General features: G+C 39.2%; 1 protein-coding gene across 1 annotated transcript in view; it reads left to right on the top strand.

The window, feature by feature from the left end:
* Window positions 1-670: 670 nt before the first annotated feature.
* LOC107227352 (viral IAP-associated factor homolog) overlaps window positions 671-23,243 on the top strand; it is a 35,870-nt gene continuing 13,297 nt past the window's right edge. Inside the window, exons 1-2 of the mRNA XM_046745398.1 lie at window positions 671-850; window positions 1,344-1,485. Coding sequence (XP_046601354.1) covers window positions 848-850; window positions 1,344-1,485 — 145 coding nt within the window. The 5' untranslated portion in view covers window positions 671-847. The remainder of the gene's footprint in view (window positions 851-1,343; window positions 1,486-23,243) is intronic.

The following is a 23,243-nucleotide window of genomic DNA, read 5'->3' as shown; positions in this document are numbered from 1 at the left end:
ACATTTATTGATCACTTGTTAGGAATAAGAGGCAAAGAGTATCATCTCCGTTTTCTATTTTTAGCCGTCATTATGGAAATTTATGGTTTACTTATCAAGTTATGGAATACTTGTATCGCTTGCGTTTGAATTAATTCAGGCAGTGACCTAACCGAATAAACCACCAAGCTTGATTAAACCCTAAGCAGGGCTATAACTTGAATAATATAAAAAAATATAAACAAATTATCTATATCAATATCGTTCATTTTAAGGAAAAAAATATATAAATTTCATGTGTATGTACGAATAATAAATCTACGAAGGTAATAAATGAAATAAACGTATGTTGTTTAAAGAAACGGTGTTGTTTTTATTGGTTAACCAATTTCGATAATTTTTTCACACCACGATACCACACATGGTTTAACCATTTTTTTTTTTAAAACGCAACAGCGTTTCACGCGTATGTAAGACCGTGAGTATGACGCACGCGCTAATTTTAGGTTATATGCTTCATTACAAATATAATTTCGGTGGCACATTTTCATCCCTACCCCACGTACATCCCTAGATAGCAGCGCTGCGACACGGCTATTTCAAACACTAAAAACTACGGACAACAAGAGAACCACCCACGCCGCTCTGTAGAAAATTGGCTTCGTTGCCAGATCTGTATGTAAGACCGTGCATGCTACGCAAGGTATCCGTGTCATCTATACATATGTATATGCGAGCTTGCGAGCAGTGCGAAGCAGTGCCACCGCGTGGAGTACTGAAGTTTGTTTTTGACGTACTCTTAAAAGAATTCTATAGACAATTGTATTTTCATATTATTAATTATTAATATTCTTACTTTCAATACAAAATGGTAAGTATACAAATTCAAGAATCATAACCCTAGCGATATTTCCATAAGCAAGGGTATTTTTATCCTATCAGTGAGTGTTACCTTATTTGGTGTCATTCTCAAAACAAGAATTGTAAATACTATTCAGAGGTATATACGTGATATCATAGATATTTCACACATGGCCATTTCGCATCACTGCATTTAAACTACTCAAACGTGACAACATCGCATTCATACCAGGCAGTTTTTGGACCTAACGATTGTACGTTCGTCACATAGCAAATGTACATGTTGTGTGTTTGACATGTATGTTTTAAATTCTTTCTAAAAACACTGCCCCATTACATACCTGAAATTAACATGAGATCCTATTACCAAACATAAAAGGTTGATATGTACATGGTATTATTTCTGCTATTCACCTTCTATCTGTACGATTTTAAATGCGTCCTTCGCTTGAAGAATTTTGATTTGGAATGAGATGTATAGTTGCAATTAATTAACATTTCAGCAAGACCCAAACGAAGATACCGAGTGGAATGATGCCTTGAGAAAGCAAGGAATTATTCCTGCAAAAGAAAAGGAGAAAGAAATCACAGAGGATCAAATTGTCGATCTCTTGGAAAGTACAATCGATAAAAAACTTGGCCGAGGTATGTATTATCAGCTACATTTTATACGTCAGTATAAATCACCAGAATGAGTATGTAATAGCGACGTACGTATACCTGTATAGAGGTTATAACTCATGCAGGTTAAGATAGGTAAATTTACATTTAGTAGTTACCAAGTGCACATTCATGGCATTTTAATAGTGATCTTGAGAAACTATCAAAACCAAACTTTTGGACCCTCAGTACTTCCAATTTCCTAGATATGGAGAAAATTCAAAATATTTGTTTCACAATACCTTCTTGACAATTGTCTATTGTCTATAACGATCTCTCTGGGGTGTAGATTGCATGCTTGTAGCACCTACTTAATTCATGCATATACTTTGTTCACAATGTGGCAAGGAGGAAGCATATTACGCCTTACCATCGAAAGCTTGGCTCGCTAGTTCTGTTCAGGATCGCGAGCTTTATCTTTTGGGTACTCTGCTTTTCATAATTTTTCAATCTGGGAGACCAGGTTTCCTGAGAACTTTTTTTTAGGGACCTGCAGTTCGTGACCTGACCAGGTTCTGCTTGAGCAGTTTTATTACTCTGCGGTTTGCAAGTGAATCGTATCGGCGATCTTTTCCGGTTGAAGGGTTGCGTTTATGGGAGTTCCTTTCCACTGAGTTGAGGGAATCCAGTTCCTTGGAAGGCTACACAGGGTCTTTTTAATTACCTGCTAGCCGCTGGGGATGCGTGACAGGGTGCAGTCTAACCCGAATGCTTCATTCTATTTTAACTACTTATTACATTGATTTGAATTTTAAGTTGTGTGGTTATATTTATTTTTATTTTTAATTTTATTTTACATAACCTGACCTTCATCTCTGTACTTTTACTTTGCTTCTCTGTAATCTTATTCTTTATCGCTTTACTTGGGTTTATTCTTTCTCTGTTTCGCTTACTTTGACTGTTTTGGTTTTGTTTTGGCTAGTTTAAGTTCTTAAATTGTATTTTAATTTCTAGAGTAGCATTTTTGGCTTTCTCCTATTTCAGATTTTTTGTTTTTGTAATCGTTTAATTCTGTTAAGACAGATGAATCTAACAATAAATTGTCCAACATTGTCATGGACATTGATAAATATTAATACTAATCCAAACAAAAAAAAAAAAAATAATGGAGCCTGTCAATGACGACTAAAATTTCAAAAATCTTTTACCATTTTTAAGAATTAGTTTTTATTTTGTTTTCTCAAAATTTTCAAAGTGCTCATGCTCAATGGCATTGAGAGGTGACTCTTTGAATTACACATGAGGTATAGGATTTGATGAGATCTATCAACCTGATCTTGGTGGTAGTAAAAAACAGTGATGCGTCATACTTAAAATTAAAAAAAAAATAACGTTTTTTGGCACTTTTTCTGATATCCTGGGTTTTTCTGAAAGAACAGTGTTCCTTGCACCTCTAATTCATAATCATAAAATCGAAACAGCATATGAGTATATATCTTTCAGTTAATATAGATGAATCGTGTTCGAAAATCGGAAAATACTCGTTGTTTCATAAGTTTTTGGAGCTAGTTAGAATTGTCAAATCTGAACTCCAATTTCTCAATCAGAGTCTCTCAAGATATTGAATTTACATGTCTTCAAACTGACATATTCCAAATCCCGTAAAACTTCCGCATTGAGGTACTCAAGTAAGTGCTAATATTTTTTTTGTACTTTTAATGAGTAAAAATCATAGTCAATTGGTAAAACTTTATTTTTTTGTAATTTGTTTAATAATTGCATATAGGTGGGGGTTAAAATATAGAACGTTTACAAAGTAAATGTATCGTAATACTGAATTATCAAGGATGCGAAAATCTCATATGATTTTCAGAATGCAGAAAGTCAAAATATAGAAAATTTGAATCGGAAAGGTCAAAGTATAGAAAGTATAAGTGATATAGAATCAGCATAATAAATAGAAATGTTGTACAATTCTGACAATTCTATGTTTTGGTTTTATGTATTTCATTTTTCTACGTTTGCACTTTTTTATATCTTGAGTTTCTATACGTTCAGGATCTTATAGAGTAGGCGTTTGCGTATTTGGAACTTTTCAGATCTTAATTTACCCCTACCCATTGCGAATGTGTTATTCATTCATATATGCATACAGAGGTGGACTATTCGAAAAACACAATTCTAAGGCACTACAATAATTATTCAGTTTGCAATTCTTATTCCATTGAATTCCATGCAAAAAACCATTCAAGATGAAAAAAAGTGGGATCTCATTGAAATCACTGCTTCATAAAGCTGAAAACTTTGATGATCCATCTCATTTAAAAAAACAGAAGACTGTTCATGAATAATATTGATTTCTTTTTGAAACGTTTATGTTTATGAATATCTTTGGTGGCATATATTTGAATAGATATATCACTTTATCTGTTCTCGTCAGAGTTTTGATCTTAAATTTTACAGCAATGGTGTATCATGATTAACAGTTCTAGTGGGCGGGAGGGTGACGAAGGAAGGGCCCACCCTACTTCCCATCACCTCCATAAAGCTGGCCCCCCCACTTGCTCAAAAAAATTGGAAAAAGGGCATAGCCGGATAAGCAGGTCGAATCGGCCCCCGCTGAATTTTTTGTCGGTACTTCAGGGATCAATTTGGACCCAAATGAAAATAATTCAGTGAAAATTTCAGCTATTAATCTTAAACGGTTTCCGAGTAATTCAAAAAAAACCTATTTTTTAGTATTTATTTTTTTTTTAATAGTAAAATTAAAAATTTTTTTTTGCTGATTTTTTTTTAAATACTTACGAGTAAAAGCTGTGAAAAAATTTTTTTTTTATGATTTCTAGACTAATAGCCGATTTTTAAACTAAAAAACAAAATTACAATTATTTTTTTTATGCCTATTTTAAAACATGCAATCACCAAATTTGGACAGAATACGTCTTTTATACCCCTCTGTACTCAGGAATTTTTTCAATTTTTTTGGTTTGGTGCAACGTCATGAAAAAAATTAAAAACCAATTTTTTGTTAATTATTTTATATTTCAACTGCTTAGAACACTACTTACAACTAATTATAAAATGTATTTATTCATAAAAATATTCATCAAAAACGTAAGTGGTCATCAAAATATTTGTTAATATTTTCGTCAATCTTCATCACTGTCTTCATTAATAACTACACAGCGCCCGGTATTATTGAAAATGCGACTTAAAATTTCTGCTGGTCTTACAATTCTCGATAAATATCTAGCATGTGATAGGTAATAAATAATAGCTGCTACATGCGAACAACAACCAACTGTACGCCGACCGTTGGCACAATCACAGCAATATCGAGAAATTCCGTTAACTCCATTTTTGCCACGATGATACTCAATGAAGCAGCGATATGTTTTTGCATTAATATGCCGAGATCTTACTTGAAATCTAAGAATGTTTTCAGCCGATCTTACGTACTGAAGGCTTATATTATTATCTTCATCCATCATCTCAGCTAAGTATGACACTGCTTGAGAAAGCTGGTATGATCCTGTCAGTAAAATATGCAATTAAGTCGCATTTTCAATAATACCGGGCGCTGTGTAGTTATTAATGAAGACAGTGATGAAGATTGACGAAAATATTAACAAATATTTTGATGACCACTTACGTTTTTGATGAATATTTTTATGAATAAATACATTTTATAATTAGTTGTAAGTAGTCTTCTAAGCAGTTCAAATATAAAATAATTAACAAAAAATTGGTTTTTAATTTTTTTCATGACGTTGCACCAAACCAAAAAAATTGAAAAAATTCCTGAGTACAGAGGGGTATAAAACACGTATTCTGTCCAAATTTGGTGATTGCATGTTTTAAAATAGGCATAAAAAAAAATAATTGTAATTTTGTTTTTTAGTTTAAAAATCGGCTATTAGTCTAGAAATCATAAAAAAAAATTTTTTTCACAGCTTTTACTCGTAAGTATTTAAAAAAAAATCAGCAAAAAAAAAATTTTAATTTTACTGTTACGTCCTCCAGACTTCATATTCCTTTCCCACGCTCTTAGTTACCTTACGCTCTGTAGTCTACCCTTATCGTTCGCGAGTCAGCAGGTTCTCCTGTAACTCGCGGCTAGCTTGCCTGCTACATCCGGCAGAAGCACGCAGATCCATCCCAGCACTCAAGCAAGACACCTATCCCTCTAAACCAAGACCATACCCTTTTTCCCTTGACCGACTCCGTTGCATTGACCACTAATAAATAATCATATACTTTAAATCGTTTACCTTCCCTTAATACCGATCCCTTTCTATTCCATTCCCTTCCTGCATTGGGAGTAGTAGCACGCGAGTGCATAGTCGACGTGAACGGACCCTACAATAGCCAAATAACACCTTGGCTGGGCGTGGAGTAAGCTCCGATTACCGCTCATCGGAGCCTACGCAATCTACCCCGTAACATTTTGGTGGCAGCGGTTTTGCCCGTCGACCTACTCGTCAGTGCAGTGCTGCATGTTTTCTACGAAAGTGTTCAGTGCTCAAAATTTCTAACGCCGTACCAATCAGTGATAGCCGTGTTACGAAAGAACTCTGGGCCACAAAGTACTGTGACAGGCACGCAGAACCTATTCAACTCGCCACGGACACAGGCTCTGCAAACAGTCCCCAATTTCAATAACTCCGTCACATTTTGGTACTATTGAAATTCATCGATACGTACGACGTCGAATAACTGTGTAGCGAGTGGAAATTCAGTGCGATAGCCAAGTTAAGCCGCACACCGCATCTGAACACATCACCCTTCGAACCGACAAATATTGAATGGACCCTTCCCGCTCATTCGGACTCCTGCAACCCTGTTGAGACGAGAACCTGGACCCGAAAGTGACATCGCCCTAAGACCTGGATTACCACACTTATTTATCAACACGCCACGGAGTACCTCATCTATACCCTCCTCGTGCCGACGCATGACGTGTATCGCCTCTTCAAGTTTCACCTGCGTCCAGCTGCCTAGAACCATGCTGTACTCTGTTTTTGCGTTTACCTTCGCCCTGTAAGTCTATTCTAAGTCTTAGTATTAAGTAGATATTTTTATTCCTGTACTTGCAATACCCTGCTTAAATCAACATGGCACCAATTAACGAAACCGGTTCAAATTTTTGGTCAGTAAAAGATGTCTTGCCGACAATCCCCCCTTTTGACGGCCACAACATGCCCTTTGACTCATTTGTAGAACAATTACGTCACGTAGAGACTCTTATAAAAGCTTCGGATAAAATGACTTTCGCCAAATTTGCGCAATCAAAGGTTACAGGCCCCGCATCTCAATATTTAATAGGCATTAACTGTAATGACGTCGAGGACCTCATAACTGCCCTTAGCCGAGCATACCGCCCGGATATCCCCATACGCCAGTTATCCGCTCAATTAGATAGAATTACACAACAACCATATGAGCGCATCATAGATTACTCGTGCAGAATAAGAGCAATATCAAAAGAAATAAGCACAGCAATCATAGCCAAACACCCACCAGACTTAGCAACGCTTCTACTGAACGATCTAAAGAAGGATACCTCTAGATCGTTTATTAGAGGGCTTCGGCCAGAATTGGAGTGGAGAATCGCTACTATCAGACCATTACCAACCTTCGAAACTGCCGTCAGCATCGCCGAAGGTGAAGAAGCCGAGCTAATTAACCGTCAGATGCAATTCTCTGCACACTATTTTACCCCCTCTACACCCATGTGTCTGCCGTTACCCCCCCATACTGCTCCTCCGTCTCAGGTACCCACCGCGGCCTCCTCTATCCCCCCCCTGATGTCATTGCCCACACGTGGTTACGTTTATCAACCAGCGCCTCGTACCGAACCCGGAACCTACGCCCAAGCGCTCCATCCGAACACCAGTTCTGCTGACCACGTTAATGCTCTGCCCAGCACTTGTCAATTTTGTAACCACCAGGGTCACTCCATCACGGAATGTCACCGTTTGCAAAGTAAAAGATATTGTACTAAATGTCGCAGAATGGGCCACTTCCACGATGAATGCAACAGGACCAACAGAAATCAAGAACTATACTGCGGCAATTGTAATCGCAGAGGCCACACAGTAGACCGATGTAGATCCTTTCCGCATAATAACCAAGGCAATGCAGACTCAAATAAACATTTAAACGGGAACATCGCCCGCGGGGAGAACGCGCCCGCGAGCAATGCAAACAACTAGCGTTCCGATCTTCAAGTCATATCCTCATAACAGCTTCAGCTGACCCTCCACTAATTTCGATCGACACCCCCGAGCTAATAAAAATATCTACATTTATTATTGACACCGGTGCAGACGTCAACTTGGTCAAAGAAAGTTCCGTTAGGCCCCTTGTACGACGAACAACCGACGAACGTTTGACGCTGACTGGTATAACAGACAAAAAGACGCAAACTATCGCAAAAACGGAAATACGTTTTAATAATAAATCCCATACCTTTCACTTGGTCCCTGACTCGTTTCCGATTCCGCACGACGGCATCTTAGGCCAGCCCTTCTTACGAAAAGAGAAAGCAACTATTTCTTTCAACTCAAACTCGGTGATGCTTGGATCCTCATTGCCAATCCACTTTAGTAAATTCGATGAACCCTCGTCCGCGCCCGAAAAAACGCGCGTAATTACAATACAGGCCCGTACCGTGAAAGCCATCCCACTAATAGTTGCGAACCCAGACACTAAAGTAGGTTACCTTAAACGCATCGATTTAGGCAACAATGTTCTATGTGGTGAAGCGTTAGTTGAAAACCAGAACGGCATAGCTTACTCGTACGCGTTCAATTGTAACGAATCTGCCGTAGAGATAAGACCCCCAACAGTAACCCTAGACGAGTTCGACGAGCCACTGAGTACAGTCACGCCCAACGCTACGCCCACTGCATCGAGTAACCACCACAGCGATGCCCGCGCCAAAACCCTCGTTTTGCACCCAGGCCCTCTCCTCAGCAACTCATTAATTCTTTCTGCCGCCAAGCGTACATCGCGACCGACTAATAATCCCCCCTCCTGCCCCATCCAGTCCACTGACCTCGCGCAACTGCAATCCGATCCTCCCATCCCAGACGAATGTTTACGAAAAGAAATAATCAGAGAATGCCACGAATCGTTGATCGGCGGTCATCAAGGTGTCACTAAAATATATAACCGTATTAGACAAAAGTATTTTTGGCCCCGTATGAAAGAACAAATCCAAGATTCCATAAGAACTTGCGAGAGTTGCCAAAGAAAAAAATTGGTCAGAGTAAAAACCAAATTGCCAATGATGATAACGGACACGCCTGCCGATGCATTCGACAAAGTGGCATTAGATATTGTTGGACCTCTACCCCTTACTAAATCGAACAACAAATATCTTTTGACAATACAATGCAATTTGACAAAATTCCTGGACGCCATCCCTTTACCTGATGCCACCGCCAAAACTATAGGCGCAGCATTCGCAAAAGAATACATTACACGTTACGGTGCTCCTCGAGCAATACTCACAGACCAAGGACAGAATTTTATGAGCACAGTCATCAAACATCTTTGTAAACTTTTCAAAATTAAGCAAATACGAACCACAGCTTACCGCCCACAGTCTAACGGATCGCTAGAACGCAGTCACCTTGTTCTCACTGAGCACATCAAACACTACACGGATGCTGGTAAAGACTGGGACGATTACATCCGCTTTGCAATCTTTTGTTATAACACCGCGAAGCACGAAGGTACTAACTTCACCCCCCACCAACTAATTTTTGGCTCTCAAGCCAGACTCCCAACAGACGCGAACCCTGCCAGCGCGTATACTCGTTCCTACGATTCCTTCCTTCTAGACTTAATCGCTAATCTATCCAGCATACGAAAACACGCCGCGTCCAACCTACAACAAGCAAAGCATCGTTCCAAGACGTATTACGACCGTAACGTCAACAGCCAAAATTTCGAAGCAGGTCAAAAGGTCTATCTACTGAACGAAACCCGATCCAAATTCGACGACCACTATAAAGGAGCGTATACGATTAAGCGTATAATTAACAATATCAACGCTGAAATTTGGATTACCCCCCAAAAAACTAAAATCGTTCATTTCAATAAATTGAAATTGGCACAAGAAGAAAGCAATTAAAATAAAAAAAAAAAAAAAATCAACAGCCATATGCTACCAAATTGCCTGCGATCGCGTTACATTACGTCTCATACTCTTGCATATCGTTGCAGGTGCAGTGCTCTCGACAGCAAGACAGACGATTCGACTAACGTCGCGATTAAGCAACTGAATCAGAACCCGGGAATCTTCTTCGAACAATTGCAAGACCTACGTACATATAACAAAGAATGGACTTTATTGAACTACATAGACCTCCAATATTTATTCGACCGACTTGACCAAACATCAGAATTCTTAACCATAATAGAAGGTAAATGCTCTGTCGCCAAAAACTACTGTTACACCGGTGACCATATTCAAATGTTGGCTGATAGAATAAAAACCATGAAACTATACCAAAACCGAATAGAATATTTAGTTGGCCATCGCGCAAGCGAATCCACTCACTCCGAACTTGCTAAATTAGCCCACCATCGCGGAACACGAGGCGCGATTAATTTCATTGGTAGCGTATCAAAATCCTTATTCGGCACCCTAGACGTAAAAGACGGAGAATATTTTAACCAACAAATTGACAACTTGTACAACGACAGTAGACACTTAGCATCCCTGCTTAACAAACAGACAAATATCGTACAGTCAACGTTGGGCGTCTACGGGAAAGAAATCAACAGCATGATAAGCCACGACCGCGAACAACATAAATTACTCACGGCCCTCTCGACTGATGCAGCTATTTCAAAAGCCTTAATCGCCAACAATACCTTCAGAACGACTTTACTTAACCGACTAATTGACCTGGACCGACACTTGAACGAATACGAACTTGACCTGTCCAGCTTAGTAAACGCTATCCTCTTCGCTCAAAAAGGTATCGTCCACCCTAAAATTCTATCACCAGAACAAATTATTTCCAGTCTTAAACATATCCAGTCACTCAGACCACAAATAGAGTTTCCTATTCCAATGGATCCAAATTACGCTGAAGAACTGATTCGAATCTCTAAAATCGACATAGCGTATTACGAACCCAGACTGCTTTATGTGATATCTATTCCGTTGCTCAACTCCGAGGCTTTTGACCTGTACCGACTGCTTCCCGTCCCCGTTAGACAGACATACGACTCTGCAAATAACAAATTCGCTTACATTCAACCTGGCAGCGACTACATAGCTATAGCACTTAACCGAGCGTCGTACTTTCAAATCTCGGAATCCAAATTTAGTAAATGCATTTTATCCTTAGGAAAATTCATATGTAAGTTGACACAACCGCTTTTCCGACCGTCGACTCACAAACTCTGCGAGGTAGACCTTTTTCTGAACCCGTCCAGAAAAATTTCAAAACAATGTGATATCAGATTGACCGCATTCGATGGAACCTACTGGACGGAATTATCAACATCTAATTCTTGGATTTTCTCAGCTTCCACTCCTGAGACTCTTCATACTCTCTGCCCAAATGACCAGACCTCTCGTGTCACACTTTCCGGTTCAGGCATTATCACCCTAGACGACCTGTGTACGGCTAGTACTTCTGAGGTCACTCTCAAAACTTCGAAACGCTCACAATCTACCGAGACCCTCTCCTACGTCCCCAAAGTTACCTTGGATCTAAGTCAAGTATCCCTCAGTCTTGATTTTAATATTTCCACCGACTTATCCCTTGTTGCCATCCCTCCCGTTCGCGCACCATCGCATATTAACCCCCACGATCTTGCAGTCACCAGCGTCTCCCTGAATGATATACTGGAACGCTCAGCTGACCTAAGCACACATTATCGCACGCGAGATAACATGCACCGCCTCACTACCAGCCTTGGTTATAGCGGCATCGGCCTCGCGTCCCTCTCAGTAGCTTTCTTCTGCTACAAAATCTCGTTATTTAGCAAAATCTCAAGGCTGTACTCTTGCTGCAAATTGGGAAGGACACGACATATCCCTCACCCGCGTCGTACAAAACCCCAAATTCCTATGCGCCATGCCATCCACCACCCGCACCTAGAAATAATACCATTTCCCGATGACCTGCCTCCTCGCTCTTCGTCGCTACTCGGGACCCAATCGGAAATTGAAATGACGGCACTAGGCATATCTAGGCCGCGTAAATTGCTCCCCGAGCAGACCCTTAACAATAGCTCCGAATCACTCGAAGTCTGGCGCTAAGCCCTCCGCTATTAGCAATCATATTCTTTCATTGCCTTATTCTGCCCATAATAATCTGCAGCCATAATATAATCATCAGCACGTTGCATAAGTTTCGTTTATAACATACACAATATCTACCATATATACAATATCTATCATATATACCACCACATTTATAAGATGTCATTTATAAATTTTTTTTTTATTCAAATGTATACTAACCCACTTAAGGGAGCTTTCCAGTGTGACAGCCCCAAAAATCGCTGTTTTTCGCGATTTTTTTTTTTAAAGAAAAAATAGTCTAATCGGTCTGGTTTTTTTTTGTATTTTAATTGGGTATTGAAGAATACAAAACAACTTTTTAAAGATCGATTTATTTATTAATTAATATCTATAAAAATGATGAAACAATTGTTGCAGAAAATGCACTTGGATATGGTGTCCACGTTGGGGGTCACAATTTTGATCTGAAACAAAAAACACAAAAAGATTATTGATCGGTATATAATTGGCTTTCGTGCTATGGAGGCTTTTTTCTTTTTTTTTTTTTTTTGCAAAAATGGCGCCGGTTTGAAAAAAAAGTATCGATTTTAGCATTTTTTTTGGCAGTTTTTTTTACAAAAAAATAGGAAGATGTCAAAAAAAAAAAAAAAAAGCTTCCATAGCACGATAAACAATGACGTTAAGAATATTGTGTAAAAAATTCAACTCGATAGCTTTAAAACTCTGCCCTCCAAGTTGGACACCGTTTTGAAAAATGCTGTTTCGAGAAAAACGCGTTCAAAGTTTCAAGTGAGGAAATTTTAGGTAAATCGTTTACTTACGGTCAATCAGCGATACCAGGTCCATGCAATATCCCTTCTGCTTCTTCGAAAAGATCGTGCTCAATGGATTGTTCAGTCCGACGAGCTGTCCTCGCCTCTTTGCTATCCAGGGACGCCCGGCGGTTTGCTTGGGTGATGCGCGCATTCTTCTACTTAGCGGCGAAATCTGCGGCGCTCGGCCCTATCGTGCATCCCATCGTCTCCAAAATTTTTAAAATTGGGTCATAACCTTCATTGAAGGTGCACACAGCACACTGCGTAGCGATTTCTACTATCTGCTTGCCGCAGAATACGTACTTTGGGTCTAGTTGCCACACACAGTGATTGATTGATTTTCAAGAATTTAGCACTCCAACCGCTTTTTTTTTGAAAATTGCGACAAAAAAATAAGTCGCGCGACTAATTTACGGCTAATTAACGCCAAATTATACAATAGTCCGAATTCACATTTTCGACAATTGGCGAGACAAGTTCATGTACGTGCAGGTAGGAACGAGACAATAGAAATAACGATCGCACGGGCAAACAGCCGACGCGGTAGCTGTAGCGCTCCGTTGCCTTCTTCCAAGAAATGCTGTACAGTAACCGAAAAAATCTGAATTTCGGCATGAAAATTTCACGGAATGTTCGGAAGAGTGTATACTATTCGATAAAGCAAAAAAAAAAAAAATCGATTTTTTGAAAATTTCACACTGGAAAGCTCCCTTAAACGCGCACTAACATCTAGGCGCTATATTTTAAGACTCCTCTTTGTAATATTCTGTAAGTGATTCAGTACGATAAGATGTCATTTATAATTTTTTTTTTTATTCAAATGTATACTAACCCACTTAAACGCGCACTAACATCTAGGCGCTATATTTTAAGACCCTTCTTTGTAATATTCTGTAAGTGATTCAGTACGATAAGATGTCATTTATAAAATTTTTTTTATTCAAATGTACACTAACCCACTTAAACGCGCACTAACATTTAGGCGCTAGATTTTAAGACCTTTCTTTGTAATATTCTGTAAGTGAGTCACTACGTTTCATGGCCTTCCGCTTCCTTCCGAACATTCTATTTCGTACCCTCACCGAATGTTCTTCCCCAAGGGGGGGCGTGTTACGTCCTCCAGACTTCATATTCCTTTCCCACGCTCTTAGTTACCTTACGCTCTGTAGTCTACCCTTATCGTTCGCGAGTCAGCAGGTTCTCCTGTAACTCGCGGCTAGCTTGCCTGCTACATCCGGCAGAAGCACGCAGATCCATCCCAGCACTCAAGCAAGACACCTATCCCTCTAAACCAAGACCATACCCTTTTTCCCTTGACCGACTCCGTTGCATTGACCACTAATAAATAATCATATACTTTAAATCGTTTACCTTCCCTTAATACCGATCCCTTTCTATTCCATTCCCTTCCTGCATTGGGAGTAGTAGCACGCGAGTGCATAGTCGACGTGAACGGACCCTACAATAGCCAAATAACACCTTGGCTGGGCGTGGAGTAAGCTCCGATTACCGCTCATCGGAGCCTACGCAATCTACCCCGTAACATTACTATTAAAAAAAAAATAAATACTAAAAAATAGGTTTTTTTACAATTACTCGGAAACCGTTTAAGATTAATAGCTGAAATTTTCACTGAATTATTTTCATTTGGGTCCAAATTGATCCCTGAAGTACCGACAAAATATTCAGCGGGGGCCGATTCGACCTGCTTATCCGGCTATGCCCATTATAGATTATAGAGCTACTTATGGGCTCTGCGATGTCGCGAAACCCGATTTTTGAGCTCGTTTCTGTTACGAGAAAGTCAATTTTGAAAAGTAGGGGATCCAGCTTACCGGAAAGCTAGCCCCCCCCCCCCCCCAGAGTAAAGTCGATTTGTAAAAATTATTTTGAACACGTGAGAATTAGTAGCTAATTAGAAATTCCTAATATACGTTAGAAACAATGTCATAGAAACAACCCCTATGGATATATCCACGGCCAATCGCGACGAGTAAAAAAAAGAAAAAAAAAGAAAAATTCAAAATGATGAGTGCCGCATGTTGCGTGATTTAAGAGCTTTTTAATACCAGCGGTGACATGTTTTGATTTTCAATTCATGGCAACGAATTCTTTTTTACGACAAAATGTTCAGCTACTTAAGAGCTAACAGGATATGCATGATTCGATTGTATATTTTTTGTAACTCTGTATGAGGTGTATTGGCATATTCAAGCGTGTCCTGCCGTTATTGAAAAATCGACTTACGGTACATAAAACGCATCAACTACTGACTTTCAATCGCTATTAAGGGGGTATGTACGAGTTGACCGGTCGAGAAGTGGATGAATTTTAGGAAGTTGTGTCTGACAACCAATTATTCAATTCGATTGGGATTTGTTTTATTAAAAAGTATGTAGATCGGGCTTCATTGACATTTTTTTTTCATTATAATCAATTGATGAGAAGCATTGCTATTGAAAATAACGTGAACCATTTCGCTATGTGACATGTTTTGTGATTCCCACGATTTCGAGTTGGCAGTAGATCTAGGAGAATAAATGTGTTTATTTTTTAAAAAGTGGGATCGTGGCAACGAACATTAAGTATTGGATTTTTTGGTACAGTTCAAGTGACAACTTGGAATCCGAGTGAAATGGTTGACTTTATTGTCAATCAAAATCCTTCCTATTAATTGATTATAATTAAATAAATATACAAATCACGCTCGATTTATCCGCTTTTAAATTGAAAAAAAAACCTCAATCGAATTGAATCATTGGTTGTCGAGGTGTAAGTTCCCAAAATTCACTCACTTCTTTAGCAGTCGACTCGTATATGCTCTTGAAGGAATAAAAATATCTAAATATTAGTTTACATATGTTTCAAGATTAGTCAAGAAGCTTGGTAACAGTTTTACTGAGGAACCGTGAAAATATTAAGCACACCGTATCCGATACTCAGTTGATATAAAACTGTTAATCATTTAAAATGTAAGTTTAGTATAATGACAATAATTGAATATATGTGTAGTCCTTGAAAATAATACGGGCATTTTATTGGTATTTGAACAAAATACGAAAGAACATTAAATCAATTTCTACATACACTCACAAAGTGGATAATTTATTCAAATTCAGAGGGAAATCTGGATTCCATGTTCATTGCCAACGAATGTGAGCAGAAGGTGAAAGATTAAGGTAGGTGCAGAAGATACAAATTGAAGTACCCTGAGAACACTTCAATCGGTAAGTCAGCTTAAGCGAATGTGGCTCCAAAATTGAATCATGTATATCCTGTTGCCTCTCAAATCGCTGAACATTTTGCCATAAAAAAGAATTCGCTGCCATGAATTTTAAGCATGGTGTTTTTTTTTTTTTTGTTACTAATGGGTGGAGATCAAAAATTGTCACCTCTGGTATTAAAAAGCTTTCAAATCAGGCAACATGCAATACTCATCATTTTGAATCCTTCTTTTTTTTTCTCATCGCGATTGGGCGTGGATATATCCATAGGGGTAGTTTCTTCGACATTGTTTCCAACGTATATCAGGAGCTCGTAATTAGCTCGTAATTCCCACGTGTTCAAAATAATTTTTACAAATTTACTTTAATCTGGGGGGGCTAGCTTTTCGGTAAGCTGGCCCCCCTACTTTTCAAAATTGATTTTCTCGTAACAGAAACGAGCTCAAAAATCGCGGTTTGCGGCACTGCAGAGTCCATAAATAGCTCTATAATCATTATTTTTTTCCAATTTGTTTGAGCAAGTGGGGGGGGCCAACTTTACGGAGGTCTTCCCATCGCCTTCACTCCTTAGGGCTGATAGGTCTAGGTCCATTTCTTGGTGTCAAATATTCTAGAAGTTTCGAGCGCTGGAGTCTACTTCTCTCTTCAGGACGTGTTAGTCTTGTGATCCACGTCTACTGAAGTTCGCGGTCATGCAATATGCGGTGATCACCAGATTCGCTCATTTGAGATAAAACAAATGAATCAAATCACTGAGTAGGCCAGTGCCAAAATTTTATGGAATTTCAAATACATTAGTTTGAAGGTACATAAAGTCAATACTCTTAGTATGTCTGAGACCGAAATTGGAGTCAAGATTGAGAAATTCTAGAAAGTTTAAAGAACAGATGAATGTTGTAAAAAAAATTTGTACAGTAAAATCTCGTTTATCCGAGGTAATATGGGGAGAACTTACTTCGGACGCGTGAAATCTTGGATAATACGCAAAATATATACAATTCAAGCCATTACGATGTTCTCCTCTTGAATCTAGAATCGGAAATCTCGCGTTTCTATCTTGCAATGTAAAAAAATCGCAAGAAACTTTTATATTTTATGCGTATTGAAAGTAGCGACACAAAACTATTTCATACTTACAAGGCAAAGCGGATTTTTCCATTTTATCCAAGGTTCTCCGTATTATTCAAAGATACCCCTCTGTCAATGCAGAGTGCTCGGATGAGATGGGCGTCTTGGAGAATGTGGAACCTCGGTTAATCGAAGGTCGGATAAGCGAGGTTCTACTGTAACATGGATTTTTTATCATGACCCATTTATATTAGCTGAAAAATACATAGGCATATGGTTTTTCGATTTTTTGATTACAAATTGAGGCAAAAATATCACTGTTTTTACAGAAAAACCCGAGAAATCAGAAAACAGCTGAATTTTGATTTTTTCAAATTTAAACTACGACGCACCACTTTTCGACCTCTACAAAGATCGGCTCGATAGATTTGATTGGAATCCATATTTCACGTGAAATCCTTTGAGTCACCTCTTAATGCCATCGAGGGAGAACACTTGAAAACTTTTAAAAGAATTCCAAAAATGTTAATCTCTGCATATTTTGAACTCAACTTCTTTCTGTCTGTCTGTCCGGATGTTACCTTATAACTCCAGAATTAGTGAATCGATTGAGATTCTTTTTGTATGTGGATAGCTACATTTACGGAGATATAATATTTGTAAGCCAAGTCGAAACGGGATCATACACTTATGCGAATGCTGAATAAACTTTGATAAATAGAGGAAAGTTATATTTAAAAGTTTTCAAGTCTCGAAGAATTTTACAAACAAGTTCGCGTTTGAAAATGTTAATAGATGCAGTCGCAACGGGCTGTTAGTACTCTAGGAAAATCATAGAAGCTTGCTTTATAAGTTTTAGTTCTCCTGTATTAGCGCAATTCTTTTATATTAATTTTTTCCATAACTAGGAAACCAGAAATATTGGATATCTAAAAATTTGGTTGTGATAGTTTTTCGAAGTCTGTTTTGAAATGCCATTGATACGCATTGACATGGTGACCATGGTTAGGGAAAACTGGGAAATGTCGGATGAAAAAATATTGGCCAGGGAATCATGGAAATGTCAGGGAATTTCAAACTTGATCAAGGAAAAAAAAAGAAGACCAACATCTAATAAATGGCTGGAAGGGAATTATTGAGACTGTTGAAGAATTTTTCCAGACTGCCCCCCAAATCGATCCCAAATAATTCAAAAAGGATTCCCTAATTTTTCCGGATTTTCATTTCAACTCTAACCCCTCTCACCAAGAGGGTGGATTTCGATGAAGCTGAAACTGGCAGCCAGAGTTAGTAGCCGAACCTCAGAATGCAGGGACGAATAATAGGGGACGGGGCCCCGGGATAAAATTTTTTTAACGCATGTCCAAAAAAATCTGAATAAAATTTACAGAAGTAGTTTTCCCATCGTAAAACACGATGCCGTTTCAACTTTTGCGTTGCAAAGCTCCGTTTTTTTAACGAGCTATAATTTCAGAACGATTATCAAATTTCTTCAACTGTGGAATGATTTCTAACTGTCTAAAAATAATCTTTAACTGTCGCAAATATTCATTTATACAGCCGGAAATTTATAGTCTACTTATACATTAATAATTACAATAACTTTAAATTAATATTACACTTTTAAGAACGTGAGGTGATATTTAGAGAAGGGGGGAGGGGGGGTAGGAGGGTAAAATGGGGTACCTCCACAGTTTTATGAAAAAATTTGTTTCTTGACAACTTTTTTACTTATTTTTTTTATTAATATACGATCAAAGAACTCTCAATATCAAATAATTATGTATTATATAATCATGTATGTATAATTATATATTTCAATAATCAAATTGAAAATAATTACAATTTTCAAATTTTAATAGTTGTTTTCATGTAAATTTTTTCAGAGTTGAGATGAGAATATTCAAGAATTTTTCCAAATTTTTCCGAGCATGCGTTTTCGTCTCACCGTCGATTGTTCATTAAAAAATAGATAAAAAAAAAAACCAAATCGTGCAACGCAACAGTCGACTTGTTACCGTTTTTATAGTTGGAATTGGAACATTCTCCAATTTCTTTAAATTTGCCCGAGCATGCGTGATGCGTTGCTGCTACCGGCTGCTAATTGTTTATAATTTTTCAACTCGACAATTCGGAAGTGCAACGCCAAAGTTTTCATGTGACCGTCTTCTGGGTTCGAAATATGACGTCTGTGAATTTTTTAACTTTTTTTTCAGCATGAGGGCCCTTGTCGCTATCATTTGTTTAATTAAAAAAATTGATAACAAACGAACCAGGCCGTGCAACGTCGGAGTTCTCACGAACTCGTTTTCTGGGTGCGAAATGAAATATCTGTAATTTTTCTCAAGTTTTTACGAGCGTGCGCGTTTCATCCACCGTCTATTTTTCATGAAAACAATCAATAAACAAGTCATGAAACGCAAAAGTCGACTATTCACCGTCTTGTGCAATAAAAATGAAATACTTGTGAATTATCAAAAATTCTTACGAGCATGTGTATTCGTCTTGCTGTCAATTGTTTATTAACAGAATTGTTGAAATGCCAAACACAATCAATCCATACAACCCACACGTTTTTTAATAATACTGGTAATGAACATAACTATTCTCATGCAAATTATAAATATGTTCTGCGCATGCATACATTCAAGAATCACTGCAGACCTGCATGTCCTCTTTGTTATTATTTATCACATATCACGTCTCCGATTGTTATTCATACGCGCTGACTCACTTATTCCATGACTTCTCTGCTCAACCTTTCGGCAAAAAGCATTTTATACGAATTGTCAATTGTTCATTAACAAATCAATAAACAATGGAGCTTTGCAACGCAAAAGTTGAAACGGCATCGTGTTCTACGATGCGAAAACTACTTCTGTGAATTTTTTCAGATTTTTTCGGTCATGCGTGTAGATTTTAATGTTAGCAGCCGGTTGTTAATTAACAAATTAATAAACAACGGAGCTTTGCAACGCAACAGTTGAAACGGCACCGTGTTCTACGATGGGAAAACTACTTCTGTGAATTTTATTCAGACTTTTTTGGACATGCGTTAAAAATTTTTTATCCCGGGGCCCCGTCCCCTATTATTCGTCCCTGCATTCTAAGGTTCGGCTACTAACTCTGGCTGCCAGTTTCAGCATCATTGGATTTCGCGATTTAAAATATACTTGTTCCGGTCACAATCTCAGTATGTACTTCATTATAAAGTTTCTAAACCCACTCCTCTATCTCCTCCCCCCGATATTCCCATACCACGTACCCCCCCCCCCCCCCCCCCCCCCCTATTTCATCCACTCCCGGTGCCTTTCCGTCCCTCATTTTTCCTATCGCCTTCTTTATCCCCTCCTTCTATATCTCACTCTCTTCATCCTCCCCCCCCCCCCCTCCGCCCTTGCTTGCTGTCCCCATCCCCCTATTACCCTTTTCTCCAGCCCTCCTAACAGTCCCATAAAACACCTCCTCCACTCCTCTGCCCCTATTCCTTTACTTATCCTCTTTCACTTCTTTCTTTCTCTATTTACTATCTCCCATACTTTGCTTTCCGTCTTTGCTTCATCTGCTTCCTTTAAGAATCTCTCATTCTCTTCCCTTTTTTTTACCTCGCATAGCTTATATTCCCTTTTTGTCTTTCTACATTCTTCCCCCACTTCCATCCCCTTTCTCCAATTTCTTAGACTTCTTCTAACCCCTGCTTTCTTTTGCCTACATTCCTCGTCCCACCAACCCTTTTTCTCTCTATCCCCCCACCTCCCTGCCTCTACTGCTCGTCTAAACTCCCTTAGCCTTTCCTCTATCTCTTTCCCTATGTCCTCTCCCCCTACTCCCTCCCATTTCACCTCTCTTTTAAATCTCTGCTTGCTCTCCTCTGTCCACACCCCTCTAGCTGCTCTCCTATCCTTTTTTCCCTTCCTTTCCTGACCACTGCCCCCTCATCCATACTGTAACTGGATGATCATCTGATTGTAAGTTCACGCTGTCTCCTATATTCACTCTTTGCATCCTGTCCCTAACCTCGTTATCTCCCATAGCATAGTCTATTAACGTCTCCCCTGCCCCTCACACGTACGTCAATTTCCCTTCTTTATTCCCTTCTGTATTTCCATTCATTACCGACCAGTATGTCTCTTCTATAAACTTTAACAGCTCCCGTCCTTCCGCGTTTACTTTCCTGTCCTTCGACCTCCTAGTTGCACTTTCTTCCTCTTTCCCCAGTACCCTCCCCCCTCTTGTTCTATCCTGGCATTGAAATCTCCGCCTACGAGCATTTTTGTCCCCTCGCCTGCCTCCTCTACTCTTTCCATTTCTTCTAATTTCTTTTTCACGTCCCCGTTTACGTATATCCCTATTGCTAGCCAACCACCCCCCCCCCCCCCGCCCCCCCACTCTCATTTTGATCATAACCATCCCCCCTTTTTCCTCTCCTTGTATTCCCTCTTCTCTAACGAATTCCTTTCTTCCCCCTGTCACTATTCCCCCAATACTTTTCCTTTCTTGTTTTTTGCGTATATCGCACTTCCCATTCGGACCCCACTAGCAGCTTATTCCTTATCTTATCCTATCTCTTCTCTTCCATCCAAGTCTCCATTAAGACCACAACGTACCACTCTAATAAGGAAGTAACGCAGGAAATAGAATTGATGGACAGAAAAATACCAAACTTGGCAGAATGTTCGATTATAATGTAAAAAGAACTCATACAAATTTTTACGATCCGAGGTGGGTTTTTACGCGAGATATTTGTAATTCTTTTTATATCTTTACAAGCCACTTTAACATGGCCTCTTATGAGAAATGACGGAGTTAGCTGCACATTATTCCTTATATCTCCGTAATTGATGGATAGATCAGAATGAAATGTAAACAGCAGTGAGATGAAATACTCAACATCATTTATCCGGCTTAAAAATATTCAAAGGTGACTTATGAGAGAAATAATGAAAACAATAAAAAGTACTAATAGCGAATTTTCGGATCATCGCTAAAAATATTGCAACGTCGCATATTCGAGGTTATGAGCGCGCATTTTGAAATTTCAACGTATGTGACAACTCGTGCAGGCTATTACATTTTTTATAATTCTTTGTTTTTTGTTTGCACGACATATTTTACCTTTCCAATAAAATCTTGGCTTCTTTTCTTCAGGCATATCGAACTGGCGCTTAAAAGAAATTCACTGATACCGCTGATGAGCTGTCGACGGCATATTTGACATACATATACACGCGCACACAACCAATGAAAAGCGACGTTGCCAGATTAAGTACTACTTTGGTCAAACCACGGGCAAATGTTTTTATGACTAGGTGGGTAGTTGCGTTACTTCCTTAATCCCTTCCATAACTCCTCGACTTTCTTCCCTAGCCCCGCTGCATTCCAGAATACCATTTTCCACCCCTCTGTGTTTTGCCCATCCTCCTCTTCCCCCTTTGTCCATTCCCCCGCCAGCCTATCCCCTCTCCCCCTTTCCAGTGTTTCCGCGTCACCCTCTTACCTTTCGACTCTCGTTATCCCCTCCCTGTCCTTTTCTGGGCTCTGTTCCCCCTCCGTCTTTCCCTCTCCCTCCCTCTTTGCCTATATCATCTCTGAGCACCTCTTCTATCTTATCCCATTTTCACATCTTCCCTTCAATCCATATTTTCCCATATCCTAGTCCTACTCTATTTCCCTTCCTCTCCTCAGCTGCTGCTACCCCTCTCAATTTCCACTTCATTTTTCTTTCTACCCAGGTTAGATCCTCTTCTATTCTTTCTTCCCTTCCTCTCAATTTCCGTTTCTTCTCCATTACCTGTCTCGTTTGCTCTCTGACCCCTAGCCTTACTACCCATATCCCTTTTCTCCCCTCCCCTTTTGTACCTACTTCCCACATCTCTCTCATTTCAACCTCTACCTGCATAATCTTCAGCAGCCCTTCCTTTTCCTGTCCCTTCTCTATTCTTGCCCCTTTCACTATTACATTTTCCCTGCGCTCCTCCCTTTCTTTCCTCTGTAACGCCCAGTCCATCTCCTTTACTCTCTCCATTGCTTGCTCAGCCACCCCTACCCTCCCCTCCCCCACCCTCCTTACGTCATATTCTATCTTATTTTTCTCTACCTTTGTCAGCATCTCTTCTATCTTTTCTACTGCCCCTCCTCGCAACTTCCACTGCCTCTAATCTCTTTACCAGGTCTCTAATTGCATCCCTCATCTTCCTTCTCTCTGCTACCTATTGCTCCTTTCTTTTTTCTATTTCCCCTTTTATTTTCTCCATTTCTTCCCTGAGGCCCTTTCCCTGCTCTTTGACCTCTTCTCTCTCTACCTTTATCCCCTTTCTCATCACCCTTAATAATTCTTTTATGCTACCTCCCTCTTCTTTCTCTTCCTCACCTCCCGTGCCCTCTGGCGACGTCTGCACTTTCTTGCTCTTCCCAAAAACT

The sequence above is a fragment of the Neodiprion lecontei genome, chromosome 1 (assembly GCF_021901455.1).
Source record: "Neodiprion lecontei isolate iyNeoLeco1 chromosome 1, iyNeoLeco1.1, whole genome shotgun sequence".
NCBI lineage: Eukaryota > Metazoa > Arthropoda > Insecta > Hymenoptera > Diprionidae > Neodiprion > Neodiprion lecontei.
The sequence above is the reverse complement of the archived record's forward strand: the minus strand, read 5'-3'. Positions and strand labels throughout refer to the sequence as shown.